At 40.2% G+C, this 21077-nt stretch overlaps 3 protein-coding genes and 1 pseudogene across 4 annotated transcripts in view; 1 reads left to right on the top strand and 3 right to left on the bottom strand.

Moving 5' to 3' along the window:
- LOC127506793 (transmembrane emp24 domain-containing protein 6-like) overlaps positions 1-21077 on the bottom strand; it is a 292092-nt gene that overhangs the window by 171838 nt on the left and 99177 nt on the right. The gene's annotated exons all lie outside the window — the stretch shown is intronic.
- LOC127506776 (uncharacterized) overlaps positions 1-21077 on the top strand; it is a 348308-nt gene that overhangs the window by 237445 nt on the left and 89786 nt on the right. The window lies entirely within an intron of this gene.
- On the bottom strand, positions 1173-2239 carry LOC127506873 (histone H2A-like). Its single transcript, XM_051883710.1, has one exon. It carries the CDS (start codon positions 2172-2174, stop codon positions 1788-1790), a length of 387 nt encoding a protein of 128 aa, XP_051739670.1. The 5' UTR covers positions 2175-2239; the 3' UTR covers positions 1173-1787.
- Positions 2728-3548, bottom strand: LOC127506789 (histone H1-like; annotated as a pseudogene).

Genomic DNA, 21077 nt, shown 5'->3' with positions numbered 1-21077 from the left:
TATAAACGATTAAAGAAACCAATAACATGTAAAAGGGGTCATTCTACAGAAATGTCCACTTTTGGTATAGCAAGATGTCTTAAAATGTATTTCTTTTTCTAACATGAATACACATAAATGACAGCTTAATGATTTATTTATTTATTCATTTATTTTGGTGCATTTATTTAAAGACCACATGAACCATTCATTTTTTTGTCACTGGTGTTACCTTACTTTTCTGGCAATTTTAAAGGTTTTTTATGAAATATTATTTTTCAATTTTTTCAGCACATGCAGTCAGAGTTACAGAAAAATAATGATAATGCAAAAAATAAAATAAAAAATAAGGAGATTATGTGTTATTTATGTTAATCAGGTTAGTTAAAAGTGTGATTGAATGATGTCAGTTCATTTGCACAACCATGTATTTGCTATAGAAATGAAAATATTTAAATAAACAGTTATAAACAATAATATAAACAATGATGCAATCCTTTAAATCTTGATTCATGAGTGTAGCAGAATTCAATGGATGTAAAATTATTATCATGTCACATATGACACATTTTATTTAATGTGACAGACAAAAAAAACAGTAACACCAGTGACACAATGAATCACCAGTGACGTACACATAAGACCAAAGATCCTCATTCTTCAGCTATAATTAAGCAGATGAGACTAAATTTTTACATTTTTGGTATACAATCAAAGACTTATCATTTTACACTTAGTCAAAGCAGTCAGTAAAAGATCATAAACAACATTTTAAAAATGTCTGTAAAATACGCTGTCTGTAAAGTCGCTGCTTCTTAGCTGCACTCAATTTAGCCATATACCCTCAATTTAGCTATACCTGCCCAAAGGAGGATTAACAATGAGAAAGAAAAGTTAGAATCATCTAATCTTAGTGCTATTTTATGCAAAAGAACTAAATGAATAGATTTTAATTAAGTTCATCTATAAATGGGAGACACCAGTGACAATTTTCATACAAAGGTGACACCAATGACAGTAACACCAGTGACAATTTTCATGAAAAATGCATTTTACAAAATGGCTGCTGCAAGATATCAAACCACATGTTGTCAATCATGGTACACTCACTTTTGCTTTTTTTGTTTTTTAATTCCCTAACAATAATAAAGTAGGTCATACCAGTGAGTTCAGCTAGAAGCTTCATACGAAATTATGATTTTCTAATTAAAATTTCTGATAACTGAAAAGAGACAGTGGACTTTCCATTGGCCTTTCTTCATAGATCTTCAAGAAATAAGAAAAAGGAAGTCAAGTGATGTCATCAGTGTGATTTTTTATTTCAAAATAAGAGATTTTTGTTAAATGGTAACACCAGTGACACAACTTCCAGGGGACCACTACATTCATTATAGATTTTATATTTATTCAGCTTTTTTTTTTTTTTTTTTTTAAATAAGTCATTTACATAATATATTTGATAGTTTTGTATACATTACTGTATTTTATATGGTAGAAAAACCTGTTTATTGCCTTCAAAATAAAGCATTTTCCCCTCTGTACACGACTGTGGGGATGAGCACTTCTGGAATTTGGCATACACCCCCTGACAAATTCTACAATGCACTTTTATTTTGTCTGGGTTGTTAAAATGCTTAGCCTCAAAATTAAGGATGAGAATTTCACCACACTGATGGGCACGCAGACGGAATACTGCGTCAACGTGTTAAAGACTATCAGATCATTCAACTCGCTCTTGTAAAGGAGAAAATAGGTGGCTCTGAAAAGAGCCTTTGGGTGTTTTGGGTAGTTATCAAACCGCAATTCATTTACTTGGCCTTGGCCGGCTTGTCGGTTTTCTTGGGCAGCAGCACAGCCTGGATGTTGGGCAGCACGCCGCCCTGAGCGATGGTCACTCCGCCCAGAAGTTTGTTCAACTCTTCGTCGTTGCGCACCGCCAGCTGCAGATGACGGGGGATGATGCGGGTCTTCTTGTTGTCCCGAGCGGCATTTCCAGCCAACTCCAGGATCTCAGCGGTAAGATACTCGAGCACAGCCGCCAGATAAACAGGAGCACCAGCACCGACGCGCTCGGCGTAATTGCCTTTGCGCAGAAGCCTGTGAACACGGCCGACGGGGAACTGCAAACCTGCCCTGGATGAGCGAGTCTTAGCCTTGGCTCTGGCTTTACCACCCGTTTTGCCTCTTCCACTCATTTTGAAGTATTCGCGTCTGTAGCTTTAGCTGACTGCCGTAAAAGTAAGTACTTTTTGACGGCACAATCAGTATTTAAGGGTGCTTGCTCGTCATCTATTGGTCAGAGTCTGTCACAGTTGAAAACCAATCGCGACGGGTCCCTCCAAATTCCAAGCCCCTCCTCTCTCTGCCCGACTCTTGATTCGAGCCTGTTCTGTTAAAGGGAGTCCACGACACGGACAATTTAAATGTATTTGCAGCTAACTTATGCGTTTAAATACAGAGAAGTGAACACTTAAAATAACTTTGTAGGTTAATCCGCCGCTGAACTTCTCGAATCAAATCTAGCCTCTCTGTTGATGTACATGTGTACTATTCACTGTCCATGTGTTTCGGGTATTATATTTCGGATGCTGATGTGAACGCGTAAGCAACTATAGACCGCGCAATAGATTTTAGCGCAACACAGTATAAAGAGATTACATTAATTGAAACGTTGCTCTTCAATGGAAGAAAGTGGGTGGCTCTTAAAAGAGCCGTTTTGTTTTAGGAAGAAACAAACCAAAAAGACATTTACTTCTTTTTGGGAGCCGCCTTTTTTGGCTTTGCTGCCTTCGGCTTTGCCGTCTTGGGTTTGGCTGCCTTGGCCTTCTTGGGACTCTTGGCTGCTTTCTTAACAGCTGCCGGCTTCTTGGCCTTCTTGGGGCTCTTTGTCGCCTTCTTTGCAGAGGCGGCGGCCGGTTTCTTGGCCTTTTTGGGGCTCTTTGTCGCCTTCTTTGCAGAGGCGGCGGCCGGTTTCTTGGCCTTCTTAGGAGATTTCTTTGCGGCGGGCTTCTTGGCAGCAGGCTTCTTTACTTTCGTAGGAGTTTTCTTGGTAGGCTTCTTCTTGGTTTCCGTTTGTTTCTTGTTGAGCTTGAAGGAACCGGAGGCGCCTGTCCCTTTGGTCTGGACCAGGGTGCCTTTGTTCACCAAGCCCTTTATGGCGAGCTTGACGCGGGAATTGTTCTTCTCCACATCGTAGCCACCGGCAGAAAGAGCTTTCTTCAGGGCGGCGAGGGACACGCCGCTCCTCTCCTTGGACGCGGACACAGTCTTGACGATGAGCTCGCTGACGCTCAGGCCCGCCTTCTTGGGCTTAGAAGCCGACTTCTTTTTGGGAGCTTTAGCCGGCGGGGCAGCGGCAGCTGGAGCGGTTTCAGCCATGTCTCTCTGAGTAAAGGCGATTACGAATAGACCGTCTGAGTGAAATGAAGCGCTGCTGAGCTGCGCGGCGAACTTAACCACCACATGAGAACCGTGTAGACTCAACACACTGCTCCACAGTCCGAGCGCCGCAGCGCCAAACTTGTGTTTTCTCCGTTTAAACACAGAGCAAAACAAGAGTAGCAAAACATCCTTGCAGGTTAGAAACTACGCGAGTACTAGGAAGAGATACAAGTCTTTCGCTTCTAATTTAAAATGAAGCTGAGATAAGGATTGTTTTGACACCACCGATTCAAAAGGCTTCAATTCTGGATTCACAGGTGAGCTTCACTGAGAACTCAGAGTACATCTTCAAAAGATGCTCGCAGCGACTGTGTACAAATCCATTACTGAGAGTGTATTAACTTTTCACTTTCCTGCCTGGTATGATCCCTTAAATTGCAGATCCAAGATCAAACTGTCTAAAACCGTGTCAATGGCAAGTAAAACGGTTGGCAGAACACAGAAGCCCTTAATACAACTCTTCACTGAAAGGGCGAAGGCGGCGGCAAGGAGTATTCTTGCAGATAGTTCACATCCTCTTTAGTCAATTTGAGCCTTTGAAGTCAAGAAGACGATATAGAATCCCTCTAGCAAATAGAAATGTGTTTAAGAGGTCTTTTATTCCTAACGCCATCACAGTCCTTATTTCTGTAGGTGATTGATAGTAGCATGAACTGGAGATTTTTTATATATATATATATATATATATATATATATATAAGTATTGTCATAATTTAAAATGCAATAAATGGTTAAACGTTTTTTTTTTTTTTTTTTTTTTTTTTTTTTACATGGACCTATTGTTAAAAAAAAAAAATCTGCTTTATTAGATTTTTTTTTTCTCTAAATTGTCCTATGGTGTGACTGTCTCAAGCATGGTTCAATAAATTACAACTTTTATAAATGAAAAAAGAAAAGCCTTAAAATATTAATAAATAAAAGAATTAGAGATGCAGAATAGGCTAATTGTTAAATAATGTGATGTAATGTATCGCTACTGCTTATCTAAAACATTGAAAATTCAGTATTTAAAGCATGCCATAGGGCTGGGCGATTTTTTTTTTTTTTTTTTTTTCCCTCCATATCCTGCCCAATATTTTCCTACAAACAATGTTCGTATTGAAGGCTATGAAAACAAACATGAATGTAACCATGTAGCCTATGTTATATTATGCGCAAAAAACGGGTCAAATTACATGAGGCCTACATTCTAACATTGTGACACTACAATCTAAAAACAAAATAATGCTTTTTAAAGCAGAAGTTACATTCACTAAACTAAAACTGAAAATAAAAAAAGCACAGACTAATTATTAATCTATTATGATTACCCTACAATCACTTTACAGTTACTTCTATCATAAAAATACACTTAGGTGTAGGTTCGAAATTCTACATATGGCACATTTATGTTCGCAAACAAAAACAAATAATCAACAACAAATATTTTAGCTAAATGTATATTTTAGTCAGAATTATTGCGCTCCGTCTGTTTGGCGCGCATGCGCATGGCGCCTCTCGTTTACGGAAGTTTGTGCTTCCACTCCTGTCTCCTGGACAGCAAAATGGAAATATTTTCCAGACTTTCTAACATTTACAGATGGAGAATATGCCTGTGAAATGTAAGTTATAGACTGAGGAAATTATTGGATGTCACTTTAGCTTAAAGATTATAAATGGAGACGTTTCCACCAATCGCTGCACAAGTTAAGGTTACGTATGATGACGAAAGCACGTTAGTGCTAGCCCTCCCGGAACCCATAGAGAATGCATTGCAGTGCCTGCAGTTCGAAAAAAAAAAAAAGTTTTTTTGAATGGAAGTCTATGGGAGCACTCGGGGCAAATCTCGGCCAGAGTGAAATCGCCCAAAAAGAGGCGGTACTCCACAGAACGTGATTGACGCTGATTGGACTATAGCCTATATCCAGAGGCAGAACAAAACAGCCTAGCAGTGACAGCTAGCGTAACACTGTGGTTGAAAAAAAATCCGTCCCTTTCTCGCTTTGGTGGTGCGTCGCCCTATTGCCCTAATGAAGAAACCGCCCAATATCCATATATTTCTAAAAGCGTACAATCTTGATACATTTTAATGGGCAAAGAGGAGGTATGTGGTTAGAGCTGAGGTGCCTGGTTGCTGAAACCACGCCCGCCTAACGCGACGTGACCATGTTAGCAGGCTAAGGACCTATCTATCTATCTTATATACTATCTAAAATATTAATGAAGATTAGATACTATCTAATATAATAATAAAGATAACTTATATAATTTGAAATTTCTCTTTTTTATGATATAGATGCTCAAGCACCAGTAATTGTAATTTGTGTCGGGTGTGCAAATGACAACAAGCAAAATCAAAGCAAGACTTCATACCTTTGTAATGGAATAGCAATCCCGAGATTAATCCAATCTGTCTCACTTGGGTAATGTTAAAATGTCCATGAGCGTCCACTGAAAACCAAACAACAGCACTTTTTGTCCACAAAAGCATTAAATCTATGAAATATTGATATATATTTCGGATCTTGAGAGGCATATTCTCCAGTCATTGTCATTGTAAAAAATCTGGGGGGCAAAATTTTTAGCCAATGCCAAGATGATCCAACAACATGTGTTCTGTTTATCTTCCGCATGTGTGCACATGTACACAGATGCACATCTCTCTCGACTAGTGACACAGCAAGCCATATTATTTTGTATGAAATAATCCCGAAAAAAGCACAAATACGGCAGAGATGCCAAGTTCAGCGGCTGGAATTAGCTGAGGTAATGTGAGGGCTCCAGATAGCAGCGGCAATCTACCTGTCACTCAAGTGGCCACGTCCTTAATTATGCAGAACTTAAGGCTTAATATAATTTAAACAGATGAGTTATAAAAAATAGACCCTATTGACCAATCAGAATCAAGGACAGGAACTAACCGTTTTATAAATATATATGTGTGTGTGTGAGACAGTAAACCCCTTGCAGAATCTGTGAAAATGTGAATAATTTTAACAAAATAAGAGGGATCATACAATATGCATGCTATTTTTTTTTTTTTTTTTTTATGTAGTACTGTCCTGAGTAAGCTATTTTAAAAAAAAAAAGTTTACATATGGTCCACAAGACAAAAAATAGCTGAATTTATAAAAAACGACCCACTCAAAAGTTGTGAACCCTTGATTCTTAATACTGTGTGTGGTTACCTGGATGATTTACGACGATTTACGGATGATTTTTTTTTTTTTGTGACGGTTGTTCATGAGTCCCTTGTTTGTCCTGAGCAGTTAAACTGCCCAATATTCTTCAGAAAAGTCCTCCAGGTCCCAAAAATTCTTCAGATTGCCAGCATATTTTGCATATTTTAACCCTTTCCAGCAGTGACTGTATGATTTTGAGATCCATCTTTTCACACTGAGGACAATTGAGGGGCTTGTACTTGTAAGACTTATGCTGGACTGTCTAGACCAAGAGAGGGCTACTCTTTGAGAAAAGAAAGGAAATTAACATTTGAACTCTCTCTTGCAAAATTAGCATCCCCATCCGAGACGCAATCACCTCAGCATTGCCTTAATCTACATTTCCTTTCCTTCACCCTCCTCTTCCCCCATCTCTTCTCTCTACATGCAGAGATGACCTGGAATCACAATAATTTATTTTTTGCGAAAATGACAAAAGTGGTACCAAAAGTAGTTCAAATGATGATGAGTTCCAGTCACAGTCCTCTCTGGCGGTAATAGTTTTTTATAGGGTACAGAGCAGAATTTAATTTATTAATCCATGAAAATATGATAAATCTGGTTTCTCTCCGTGAAGGCGCGCACTCATTTCAAATGTCAATCCACTGAAACACGGCATGTCGCAATCTGTGACGAAGCAGGTGAGAACCAATGAGCGTTCGATATCAGTGCTGTAAATCATGTCGTAACGCTTCTCGAGGGTGGCGCTACTTTCAAATTTGAATCATAACGAGCGCGAGCTTTGACTGTGACGGTTGCTGTTGCTGAGAATGAAGATGAAGATCGATGGATAAAGGGCTGAATTTGGATCTGTTCCTTACAAACTTATGGATTCTAAAGATTTGGAGTACAGCGAACAAATAAAATGGATGTGATTTGTGAATTTATGTTGTGCTTTGGTGTATCTTATGGTTGTATTGTCAGTCGCTGCATAGAAGAAAACGCCTTCTGTGTCTCACAGCAAACAAATATTACAAAATGGTTAAACAATTACAGAAATTTTATTCATAAGGTTTCAAATTGTAGTCTTGTTTAACATTATGTAATCCTTCGAAACGAGCAGTACAATTCACGAACAGAAATGTTATTTCATATTAAGTAGATGAGTAAACTGCTTTCAATAAATTCGACTAAAAACATCGTTAAATCATTAAAGCCACGATTTTAATATTAATACATGGGAATTCATATACATTCACACTTTATGTTACATGATTTACATTTTTTTGCTGTTCATACGTAAGTATTTTTATGTTTTAGTGCTATAAGTACGTCAATGTTGTACGTTTTTGTGTGTATGAAAATGTAAGTAAATGTACGTGTGGTAGAACCACAATTTACGTAAAAATACACACGTTTTCTCATGAGATCACGTTGAAAATCTATATGGTTTAATGTGAACAGTTATCATACAACATTATACATGTTTGGTATCATTTGAAATGTCTCATTGTGACTGGTACAAAGGTCTCATTACCACAGAAGTAAACCAGAAGGTAATAAAGGTTTTAAGATTTTAGAGATATTTTGCTCTCTGTAATGGGTGTGTCCACCTTCACAGGGTCTTTCATGCAAATGGCCTTCTGTCCCCAAAAGGTGTAAACTACTCAGTCTAGGACCCTGATTAATGCAAATTCCCATTGTGAACTCATGTTTCCATTTGAAAGAAGTTTCTGTCTTGGTCTGAGTATTTAAAGAGATGTTGCAGGAGGCTCAGGGCGTGATTCTGTAATCAGATCAGCCCACATTGCTGAGTGTCCTTCAGACACTCAGCCATGTGTATTTTCCTAATGTCAGGTATGCATCTTTTACTCTGTTTCTGAGCATCTGATGTTTTGTATTGATCATCTTTGAATTGATTATGTAATTGGCATTATACAATTACCTGACTAATAAATTGTTATATTTGACTTTATTCTGACATACTCTGAAATTACTGACTCTAGTAGATTATAAATCCATAATCCCACAAATTTACGCTCAGGTTAGTAATGGACTAAAGTTCAGTTCAGGTGGAGCAGTGGGGCACAACCAACTGATATTTTAGAGCTCCGACTAACACATTGGCATTAGTTATGTATACTTAGACTGTGTAGGCTAATAATGGTTCAGAACCATTTCCGTTCAGAACAACATAGGGTTGTCAGACCAATCTGAATAGGGTGAGCCTCAACCTCTGATTATTGTAATATTATTCTAATTAAGTGTACGGGAAAAACCATGGCATGATTATATAAAGTTACCATTAGAAAGGTTAGATTGGTCAGCTTGGTTCTATGGTAATGGTCATGACCTATGGTTACATATAGTCTTGCTTTAATTCAGTGTGTTCAGATCTATGGGGACTAAATAACATACTTTTAGAAATAAGCAAGCATGGTGCGGCATCTAAAAGTATTAGTCATTGCCTCTGTGACCAAGACTGACGAGTTTGTGTATACAGGTGCTGGTCATATAATTAGAATATCATCAAAAAGTTGGTTTATTTCACTAATTCCATTCAAAAAGTGAAACTTGTATATTATATTCATTCATTACACACAGACTGATATATTTCAAATGTTTATTTCTTTTAATTTTGGTGATTATAACTGACAACTAAGGAAAATACCAAATTCAGTATCTCAGAAAATTAGAATATTACTTAAGACCAATACAAAGAAAGGATTTTTAGAAATCTTGGCCAACTGAAAAGTATGAACATGAAAAGTATGAGCATGTACAACACTCAATACTTAGTTGGGGCTCCTTTTGCCTGAATTACTGCAGCAATGAGGCGTGGCATGGAGTCGATCAGTCTGTGGCACTGCTCAGGTGTTATAAGAGTCCAGGTTGCTCTGATAGTGGCCTTCAGCTCTTCTGCATTGTTGGGTCTGGCATATCGCATCTTTCTCTTCACAATACCCCATAGATTTTCTATGGAGTTAAGGTCAGGCGAGTTTGCTGGCCAATTAAAAACAGGGATACCATGGTCCTTAAACCAGGTACTGGTAGCTTTGGCACTGTGTGCAGGTGCCAAGTCCTGTTGGAAAATGAAATCTGCATCTCCATAAAGTTGGTCAGCAGCAGGAAGCATGAAGTGCTCTAAAACTTCCTGGTATATGGCTGCGTTGACCTTGGACCTCAGAAAACACACCAACACCAGCAGATGACATGGCACCCCAAACCATCACTGACTGTGGAAACTTTACACTGGACCTCAAGCAACGTGGATTGTGTGCCTCTCCTGTCTTCCTCCAGACTCTGGGACCCTGATTTCCAAAGGAAATGCAAAATTTACTTTCTTCAGAGAACATAACTTTGGACCACTCAGCAGTAGTCCAGTCCTTTTTGTCTTTAGCCCAGGCGAGACGCTTCTGACGCTGTCTGTTGTTCAAGAGTGGCTTGACACAAGGAATGCGACAGCTGAAACCCATGTCTTGCATACGTCTGTGCGTAGTGGTTCTTGAAGCACTGACTCCAGCTGCAGTCCACTCTTTGTGAATCTCCCCCACATTTTTGAATGGGTTTTGTTTCACAATCCTCTCCACGGTGCGGTGCGGTTATCCCTACTGCTTGTACACTTTTTTCTACCACATCTTTTCCTTCCCTTTGCCTCTCTATTAATGTGCTTGGACACAGAGCTCTGTGAACAGCCAGCCTCTTTTGCAATGACCTTTTGTGTCTTGCCCTCCTTGTGCAAGGTGTCAATGGTTGTCTTTTGGACAACTGTCAAGTCAGCAGTCTTCCCCATGATTGTGTAGCCTACAGAACTAGACTGAGAGACCATTTAAAGGCCTTTGCAGGTGTTTTGAGTTAATTAGCTGATTAGAGTGTGGCACCAGGTGTCTTCAATATTGAACCTTTTCACAATATTCTAATTTTCTGAAATACTGAATTTGGGATTTTCCTTAGTTGTCAGTTATAATCATCAAAATTAAAAGAAATAAACATTTGAAATATATCAGTCTGTGTGTAATGAATGAATATAATATACAAGTTTCACTTTTTGAATGGAATTAGTGAAATAAATCAACTTTTTGATGATATTCTAATTATATGACCAGCACCTGTATGAGATCATATACCCGGCCGATGCGAGACTCAAAGCGTCATAAGAATCCGAATAAACGAGTACAGTAAGAGCAAAGAGTTAAGTAGAATAATCAAATGTAGAGCTAAATTATTATACAAATGACCAATAATCAGTTGACATTCTAAACTAAATTCAAGGTCATAATAAAATGGCATCAGATAAAAGTTTACTTGGAATTAAACTACTTTGCCACACTGAAAAGACCGAACGCGCAAGAAACCTTCCCCGTCCTGTGGGAAACCGCCGTTGGACCGATTGGGCGGGCCTTACATACTTGTACAATATTGTACTTAATTTGTCTTTTGGCAAACATTTAAAGGGGGACTCAGTGATATTTCAAATCCACTGTTTGGAAGTTAGTCAGCTGAGTCCAACAACAAACGTCTAACCAATCAGCATCAGGGGGCGTATGACGGTCAAGGAGAGAGAATGAGCAAAATGGAGATTTGTAAATAATAAGAAAAAAAAAACCTGCAGAATGAGAAATGGGACAATACAAAACAGCTCAAAAGAATATCACTGGAATGAAGGTTTATGTCTGGGCAAGCGCTTTAGGACGCTTTAGCGCTTTTTTATATTAGAAAAGCTTTCCAGCGCTGGAGAGAGCTAAGAGGGAAGGCCTGAAAACTGCTTTGATCCTGCTTATCATGTGAGTAAAACTGGGTTTTGATTGTCTGGAGCTGCTGTGCTGTTTGCGACTAACAATGAACACTTTGTATTTACTCTTGTGTACTGTATGTTCATTTTTTGTGCTTCCTTGTTGTTCGTTCATCAACTGTGCTTTATTTTTTGTGAAGCATTTTGTTGTGCATCAGCTGTGATATACAGACATCCACTCACATCGCGTGTGTAACAGTGGCCAGATAGTGAGAGTTGAGCAGGTAAATCACTGCATACTGACAACCACTAGAGAATGCGGTGCTTAGCATCATTGGTAGTGTATTCTCCTCACATGCCAGCAGCGATCGGGCAGCATTCGAGTCCGACTCGGAGCAGGGTGGTTAGAATTGGAGTGCGAGTTTTGGAGGCAGAGCAATGAAGAGAGGGGTGGGTTTGTTTGGGTTGATTTCAAATATCAACAATGTCCAACAGCATAGTTCAAATACCACTTACTGCACCTTTAAGTGTTTTCTGTTGCTGCTGAAGGGCAGTACTAAATAAAAAAAATAATAATAAAAAAAGATAATTAAACAAAATATGAAAAATTTGGACATCTTTATCCTGTTCAAAAGATTTCACCCCTGACTCTTAATGCTTTGTGTTTCCTTCTGGAGCATCAGTGAATGTTTGAACCTTTTTTAATAGTTGTGTTTGAGTCCCTCAATGGGCTCTATGCATGCATAACTTCTGCGTTTGACGCAAGATTGCTCATCAGTTTCCGGTAGAGGAGATTTAAAGCGGATGTCAATGGGATTATGGCGGAGTCGGCAAAGTTTTCTCGCTGTTTGCTTGAATTACCCAAATTTACCATAAATGACGTACGAAGAATTGTCCGGACGTGCAGTACAACACCAAAGAGCAAACTTGAGAAAGGTTTCAAGTTTTATGTGTCGTCGTATCTCTGCAATTATGAAGGTAAGTTTAGCCAGCCTGAAGTAGCACGGCTAACATTGTGCTGTTATTTTCACAATCTGTCCAGAAGCAAGCTAGTTACATTAGTAGAAATGATTTTCATGTAATGTATTTGCAATTTTGTCTTAAAGTGTCAGGTAAAAACAGGGTCACAAATGAGATCTCAGTGAGAGCTCATTGTTACCGCTCAATGAAGAAGGCAGAAGCACCACACCAACTGAGAGTAGGACTGGTAGCTTATTGCTGGTTTCACAGACAGGGCTTAGGCTAAGCCAGGATTAGGTCTTATTTAATTAGGGCATTTAAGTAGCTTTTATAAACATATCCTAGTAAAAAAAAAAAAAACATAACTGATTGACATCTTGAGAAAAACAATGGCTCTGACATATTTTAAGATATGTCAGTGGAAGTTACTTTCAGTTAAAACAGCTCAAACATGCATTTTAGTCTAGGACTAGTTTAAGCCTTGTCTATGAAACTAGGGGTAAATGTGACGTTCAAAGTTCCGTTGAACACGTTCTGAGTTCCTAGTGTTCTTATGTTACCACTGTTCAGTTTGAATAACCACAGAAGCACAGTTGTTATCTTAGCTAGTATGGATGATTATTGTACAAAATTAAGAATGATAAAAATATAATGCAGTTCTGCCAATGACAGATAAATAGTAGCTGATGTACTTGATGACTGTTGCCGTATTTATTTATATATATATATATATATATATATATATAAAACACTTTGTTTCTCTATTTCAGATGACATTACGTGATTCAGAGCCAGTTGTGCTGGTTAACAGCACCTGCTCTTGCGTGGCTGGGAGCGGGATGTGCAACCATTTTCTTCTTTCAGATGAACACAATTGAAGTTATAAAATATTTATCTTTGCTCTTCCAAGCTTTATAATGGCAGTAAACGGGATGAGATTTTGAAGTTTAAAAAAATTCCATCCATCATAAAATAACTCCACACAGCCTCAGGGGGTTGATTAAGGCCTTCTGATGTGAACCGATGGGTTTGTGTAAGAAAAATATCCATGTTTAAAGCTTTATAAAGCAAAACATCCAGCTTCCGGTGGAGCGTGACCTACAAAGAATGCATAACACCACTTGCAGTTTAAACTGCGATGGAAGGTCGCGCTCCGCTGGAAGCTGGACGTTTTGCTTTATAAAGTTTAAATTTGGATATTTTTCTTACATAAACGTATTGAATCATGTCAAAAGGCCTTGATTAACCCCCCAGACCTGTGTGGAGCAGTTTTATTACAGATAAATTGACTTTTTTGAGCTTCAAAATTTAATTAAACCCCCAATTCACTGCTATTATAAAGCTTGGAAGAGCCAGGATAAATTTTATTATAACTCTGATTGTGTTTGTCTGAAAGAAGAAAATCATATACACCTAGGATAGCTTGAGGGTGAGTAAATCATGGGGTAATTTTCTTTTTTTTTTGGTGAACTAACCCTTTAATGTCATCTAATAAATAGGGAGTGAAGCCGGGACCGGTGGATGCTATGGTGGTGGTGAAGCCCAAACCAGGTGCTAATTCAGCAAGTGGAATAAGGTATGCAGAGTCAGTGTAAACTAATAAATATTAGCAACACAGAATTTTAACAAAGCTGTGAACAACCTGAGAGGCTATATTACATTATGTAAGCAAACATGATTATTGATTGCCTGACAATGTTATTCCAGATCTGCACTATACAAGGCCTACAGTGGTGAGCTGCCAGATCAATCAACCCTGAACCCTAAAGCTGCCTATGCTGATTTCAATCCAGACTCCCTTCCCCTTATCTGCACAATGAATGTCTCACCTGACAAGCCACTTGTGGACTCCATCTTTGGTAAGGTACAAGCTGGTAGTATCCTATCGTATCAGCATCCACCACCTACACCCGATGGGGTTATCACCCATAAGGACGCACCCCCATTTCCAAAAGTGCCACTAGAGGGCTACCAGTTAAAGCCAACAGATTGTACACATGTGCCAACAAACCAGGAACAGCTGCATCTCAATTCACTGTCTGTGACTTTGTCACAGTCACACCTCATAGAAGAAGCAACAAGAATCCAAAGTGCAGTACCTGAATGGCATTCACTGAGGAAGGAGAGGGTGACTGCTTCAAATTTCAGGTGTAGCCGGCGAGGTGATTACGACTATTAAAGGGCGTGGCCAAGTAGGTAATTGGTGGGTTTTTAAGCAGGCACCTAGAAGGGTACCTGGAGATGGGGTCCGATCTTTTGTGTGGAAGCGTGTTGCCCCGTAGTGGTGTTTGTGCACGGATATGGTCTGAATGAGTAGGTAGGCTAAGTGGATCTTAACTTTGTTTTATGTTCACAAAGCCTTGCTTTATTAAATCGGGGCGCTATGTTTTAAATGCAGATGTAAACATTGTGCTGCCTGGTACCGCTTCCGTGTTGGTTTATGTATGGACACTGTTTGGGGGAATAGGTAGGCTAAATGGATATCTATGTTTATTTCTACAAAGTGGTGTTTTACTAAAGGGTGTGATGTTTTTAATGTAGGTGTAAACATCATGGATTTAGCAGCTGCTGGTCACGCCCGTCCTCGTTTGATCTCGGATATTAGTCCGTGGTTCGTGGCTGTGTTGCAGGTACTCAGAGAGGGTATTTATAATATTTAAGTGGTTTGATTTTATTATTTTTAATGATATTAAAGAAAAATGTGATTATGTGCAGTATTGTTAATTGTGTTTTTGTTTATTTTCATATTAGGTTTAGTTGATCGCTGTTCCTCCTAGGTTTGTTTTTGTTTTTTTTCTCGCTAGCCCGTCCTTGCGTGTGCGCGCTGTATGCCTCCAGCGCAATTAAAGTTTATGATTCTTGTATGAACTAGACTGGCTAGCGGGGTTTTTTTTTTTTTTTTTTTTTTATCTTTTTCTCTTTGTTTGTATCACTTCCCAGCCTCGTGTTGCCAGCCAACCTTTATATTCCCTAAATCAGATTGATGCTCTACAACACATGAACTATTCTTTTGCATGAGGTTTATGTTTGCAGTGTAATTATTTGAGAGTTTTTTTGAGTGTTGTATTTATTTAATATGATTTTTGGAGTTTATGTAATTTACTTTATTCTTTCTTTCAAATCGTTCTGTGTAAGGAAGCTGGTTTGTGTTGGGATCCAGAGAGGGTTGGCTGGTTAGTAATATCTTTTTTGCGGGGGGAAGGAACTTTTGTCACATGTATCTTGTTGTATTCATTGCTTCATTTGTATAAATAAATGATCTTTTTTGTGATTTATGAAGTTTTCTTCTCCCTGATTATATTAGTTTGTTTTTTTTGGTCACCCTTGTTGGAAGTAAGAGTGGACTAGTTACAATCTGGCATAGTCGGCAGGGTGACCATATTTTGTGTTTGTGGTACTTAAGGCTGGGAAGTGGATAGTTTTGTCTGTTTTGTCTTTTTTTTTTTTTTTTTTTTCCCTTTCTTTTTTTAGGGAGGAACAGCGATCAGCTTGTAAGACGACTACTGTTGGTGATATTGGTCTGGTCTGCTGCAGTTATGGCGGAGGAGCTCCAACAACTACGAGAGCAGTTAGAGCAACTGCAAATGGAAAATGAAAGACTAAGACGACAACCTTAGGTTGGAGGCGTGGCAAGTGTTTTGTCGAGTTCAGCCCCAGAAGGTAATGGACAGCGACGTGAACAGGCTATATATTTGCCTAGAGAAAGAAAATGTTCTAAATTTTCTGGTAAAGTGTCCCCTGGCTCTCCTTCTCTGGAGGATTGGATTGAAGAGGTGGAGAGTTGTATTAGGGGGAGACATATGTCTGAATTAGACAAAGCCATGTTTGTTTATGATCATCTAGAGGGGGAGGCTCGGACTGAAATTAAGTTTAGACCTGAGGAAGTTAAAGAGGATTCCACTGAGATATTTGCAGTGTTACGTGAACTGTATTGCTCTTCTTCTCCCTATGTTATTCTACAACAACAGTTTTTTGATAGAAAACAGAAGGAGGGGGAATCCTTACAAGAGTTTTCTCATGCACTGATGGATCTAATGGATAAGGTACGAAAAGCTAACCCTAATGTTGTGTCTGACTATCAGGTGGTTCTGCGAGATCAATTTTGTGAAAATGTTCAGGATCATACCCTTCGTAGAGAACTAAAGAGGTTGGTGAGGCAAAATTCGTCTTTGACTCTCCTTGACCTACGCAAAGAGGCAATGCGTTGGGTGGAGGAGGGACAGCCTCAAAGAAGTAGACCAAGTAGAGTAGTTCCTCACTCATTTGAAACTCAAGCTGTTGCTACATGTGAAGAGAATCGGGTGGTTAGTTCTGAATTCGCAGAATTGAAGGATATGGTCCTACGTCAACAAGCACAATTGGATTTGATTCTTAAAACTTTGAGTACTCCAGAAGGGGTTGTAAATAATGTTAATAGAATTTCCAGAGGTAGTAGATTTCGCAGAACACCTGATGGCCAACCCATTTGTTTGAAATGTAATCAAGCTGGTCACATAGCAAGATATTGTACGACCAACATGCAAACTAGGTCCTTGCCCGTATCGGGTTCCAGTGGTGGGGCCGTTGCTGAGTCTGTCTCATTGGCCGAAAACTAGAGCCCTCCAGGGTGCAGAGCCACACACTGGAGACGGGAACACTAGGCTCAAAAGTTGATTCTCAAGCTTTTTCTAGTTTGGTGGGGTCTTGTCCAACATTAAATGTTAAAATGGGACCTGTTGATGTGTTGTGCTTACTGGATACAGGCTCTATGGTTACCACTATAACGGAGAGTTATTTTAATCATCATTTTTCTGATTTGGGTACAGGGGGTCTACGTGACTGTGCATGGTTGGCATTGAAAGCTGCAAATGGGATGGATATTCCATGTGTGGGGTATGTAGAACTTGATGTTAGTTTATTTGGGGTCACTTTACCTAGGAAAGGGATTTTGATTGTAAAAGATTCCTGTTCTCCTAGCATGTATGCTCAGAAAGAAAAGATTCCAGCTGTGTTGGGTATGAATATCATCAGAGAGTGTTATGTTAATTTATTTAATGAACATGGTGATGAGCTTTTCCAGATTCCCCAAATGCGAGCAGCTACCCCAGCGTGGAAACAAGCACTTCGCTGTTGTCAAAAAATTGAGGCTGTGTCAAATTCCTCTTCTGTATTTAAGGTGAGAGTACAGGGCAAAACTCCTATTCGTGTTGCTGCAGGTACCATGACTATGGTTCCTGTTACTTGTCCTCAAGTTTCAGGTGCTGTGATAGAGTTTCTCTTAGAACCCTTGGGGCCAGAGGAAAATGCCCTTCCAGAAGGTTTGCTGCTGTCTCCCTCTTTGGTACATGCAGAGAGAGGGCTAGTGTATGCACCCATTGTTAATGTAGGTAGTACGGAGGTATGGGTAGCGCCACGCCATATCATAGGTACAGTTCAGGTCGTGGAAGTGGTTACTGCCCCAGGGCCTGTATTACAGATTTGTCCTGAAAGTGTTTATAGTGCCCAGGTGTCTGTTCAATTGGCTGAACGGTTATCTAGTGGTAACATTGATTTTCCTTCTTTTGAAGGACTTACAGAACAGGAAGCCGAACAGGCAAAGCAGCTACTAAATAAATATCAGGTCATTTTTTCTACTACTGAGGGCAATATAGGTTGCACAGCTCTGATTAAACATGAGATTCCGTTAGTGGATGATAAACCAGTTCGGCAGCCTTACAGACGAATTCCTCCCTCCCAGTATGACTCCGTAAGGTCTCATATTCAACAACTTTTGGATAGTAAGGTGATAAGGGAGAGTAGTAGTCCTTACTCATCCCCAATTGTCCTGGTGCAGAAGAGGGATGGAACAATTAGGATGTGTGTTGACTATCGTCAATTAAATGCGAAAACTAGAAAGGACGCTTATCCACTGCCGAGAATTGAAGAGTCTTTGGATGCTCTGACTGGTGCAAGGTGGTTTTCCACCTTAGATTTAGCAAGTGGGTACAATCAGGTTGCGGTGGCTGAGGCAGATAAGGCAAAGACCGCTTTTTGTACTCCATTTGGATTGTTTGAATTCAATCGTATGCCCTTTGGGCTGTGTAATGCACCAGGGACATTCCAAAGACTCATGGAACGGCTGTTTGGGGATAGGCGGTTCTCTTCTTTGCTTCTGTATTTAGATGATATAATTGTGTTTTCTTCTTCTGTACAGGAACATTTGTTACGGTTGGAGGAGGTTTTTAAGCGGTTGCTGCAGGAAGGCCTTAAGATCAAATTGAGCAAATGCAGTTTTTTCCAGAAGCAGGTGAAATATTTAGGGCATGTAGTGTCTGAGCAGGGGGTTGCCACTGACCCTGACAAAGTGGCAGCAGTAAAAGATTGGAGTCGCCCAGTACATCTTGCAGAGCTTCGTTCATTTTTAGGTTTTGCCAGCTACTATCGCCGGTTTATTGATGGATTTGCTAAGTTGGCTAAGCCTCTTCATGAATTGGTGACAAGATTGAACGGTTCTGCAAGAAAGGGTAAGACCCCACGGCTGCCTTTAGCTTCTGTGTGGGATGTAGAGTGTGAGAACAGTTTTCAAACCTTGAAGGCAAAGCTGGTTACTGCACCTGTGCTTGCGTATGCTGATTTTCGTTTGCCTTTTGTACTGGAGATAGATGCAAGCCATCAGGGTTTGGGGGCAGTTTTGTCCCAGGAGCAGGGTGGTAAGCTTCGTCCCATTGCCTATGCCAGTAGGGGTCTGCGGAGGACAGAGCGGAATATGGAGAATTATAGCTCCATGAAACTGGAGTGTTTGGCCCTAAAATGGGCTGTATGTGATAAATTTAGAGAATATCTGTTGGGGAATGACTTTGTTGTCTATACCGACAATAATCCTCTCTGTCACCTGCAGACTTCGAAGTTGGGTGCTCTGGAGCAACGATGGTTATCACAATTGGCTTCTTTCAATTTTGTGATTAAGTACCGTCCAGGAAGGGTTAATCAAAAGCAGGTCATGAATAATGTGTTCCCTGGAACAGAATTTCCTCAAGTTCTACAGCAGCAGTTGAGGGTGAAATCTCCAGAGCATGTAGTGGTGAGTGCCAGTGAAGTTGCTGCATTGCCTGGATGCTCACAGGTAGATCTTTCTTGTTTGCAGAGGGCAGATCCAGTTATTGGCCCCATTATAAAGGCCTGGGATGCAGGTAGCATTTTACGCTCTTCAGAATTGACTGGTAGGGATCGAGCTATAAAGGAACTGGCTAGGCAGTGGGACAGGTTGCGTGAGAAGGATGGGTGTCTCTATCGCTTAGCATATACTCCCGATGGTCATAGAGAGGTTTATCAGTTATTGTTACCCCAAAAGCTTCAAAGGGAGGTGTTCAGCAGTTTACATGATAGTCATGGGCACCAAGAGAAAGATCGAACGGTAGAACTAGTGAAGCGTCGCTGTTATTGGCCTGGGATGGTGAGGGATGTGGAGCGGTGGTGTCGGGAATGTCAGCGGTGCATTCTTGCTAAAGCGGTTCAACCAAAGGTGAGGTCTTTTATGGGAACATTACAAGCATCCCGGCCGCATGAAATTTTGGCCGTTGATTTTACGGTTTTGGAGCCTGCAAGTGATGGGAGGGAGAATGTTTTGGTCCTTACTGATGTTTTTTTCTAAATTCACTCAGGCTATCCCTACTCGGGACCAGCGGGCAAGCACTGTGGCAGAGGTCTTGGTCCGGCATTGGTTTCATTTGTTTGGGGTCCCTGGTCGTTTGCATTCAGACCAAGGGCGGAATTTTGAAAGTAACCTTATTAGTCAGCTATGTAAGGTGTATGGTGTACAGAAGAGTCGCACTACCCCGTATCATCCACAGGGTAATGGACAGTGCGAACGTTTTAATCGTACTCTCCATGACCTATTGCGGACGCTGCCCCCAGAGAAAAAGAAGCGGTGGCCTCAGCATCTGCCACAGCTTGTTTATGCTTATAACACCACGGTTCATTATTCTACAGGTATGACTCCATATTTTTTAATGTTTGGACGTGAACCCAAATTACCAGTTGATTTTCTGTTAAATCAGTTGGAGGAGCCTGCAGAGATGCCTGAACAGTGGATTGTAGAACATCAAGGGAGGCTTCAGGCAGCATACAGTGAAGTACAGGAAAGACTGAGAGAGAAGGTTGCCCGTCGTAACAGACGTTATGAGGGTAGGGTAAATGACCAGGGTTTTACAGAAGGTGAGTTGGTCTACCTTAAAAGCCATCCTCGTGGACGACATAAAATTCAGGATGTGTATGATTCATGTCTGTATAAGGTGGTGCGTGGACCAGGAGAGCAGGGTGTTGTTTATTCGGTTGCTCCTGTGTCTCAGGTAGGGCCTGTGAAGCAGGTTCATAGGATGGAAATGCGAAAGGCATTTATTGACCCTGTTTTAAGTGATGTAGACTCTACTGTGTTGGAGAAAGTAAGCAGTTTGGATAGCGGGTCTACTACTGATTCAGATAGTGATTTGGCCTCATTTTTATTATTGCAAGGTGACTGTGATGGGTCACCTCCTAGGAAAGATGAGGATAGTACCATGGAGTATTCCTCGGTATTGGAAGCTCAACCTTTAGGGCTGAGGCGTTCTAGGAGAAGTACTGCAGGTCAGCATTCAAACCCATATAGACTGCCTAGGGCGGCAGTTGCACCAGTAGTTGGAGAGGAATTGTAGTCCCGAAGATGGATTTGATATGCTGTTTTCTGTGATGAGTTTTTTTTTTGTGGATGCATTGGCGGGTCGCCAATAAATTCTTGGGGGAAAGAATGTAGCCAGCGAGGTGATTACGACTATTAAAGGGCGTGGCCAAGTAGGTAATTGGTGGGTTTTTAAGCAGGCACCTAGAAGGGT

This window comes from Ctenopharyngodon idella, chromosome 24 (assembly GCF_019924925.1).
Source record: "Ctenopharyngodon idella isolate HZGC_01 chromosome 24, HZGC01, whole genome shotgun sequence".
Taxonomy (NCBI): Eukaryota; Metazoa; Chordata; class Actinopteri; order Cypriniformes; family Xenocyprididae; genus Ctenopharyngodon; species Ctenopharyngodon idella.
Note: the sequence above shows the minus strand (reverse complement) of the source record. Positions and strands in the feature narration are given on the sequence as shown.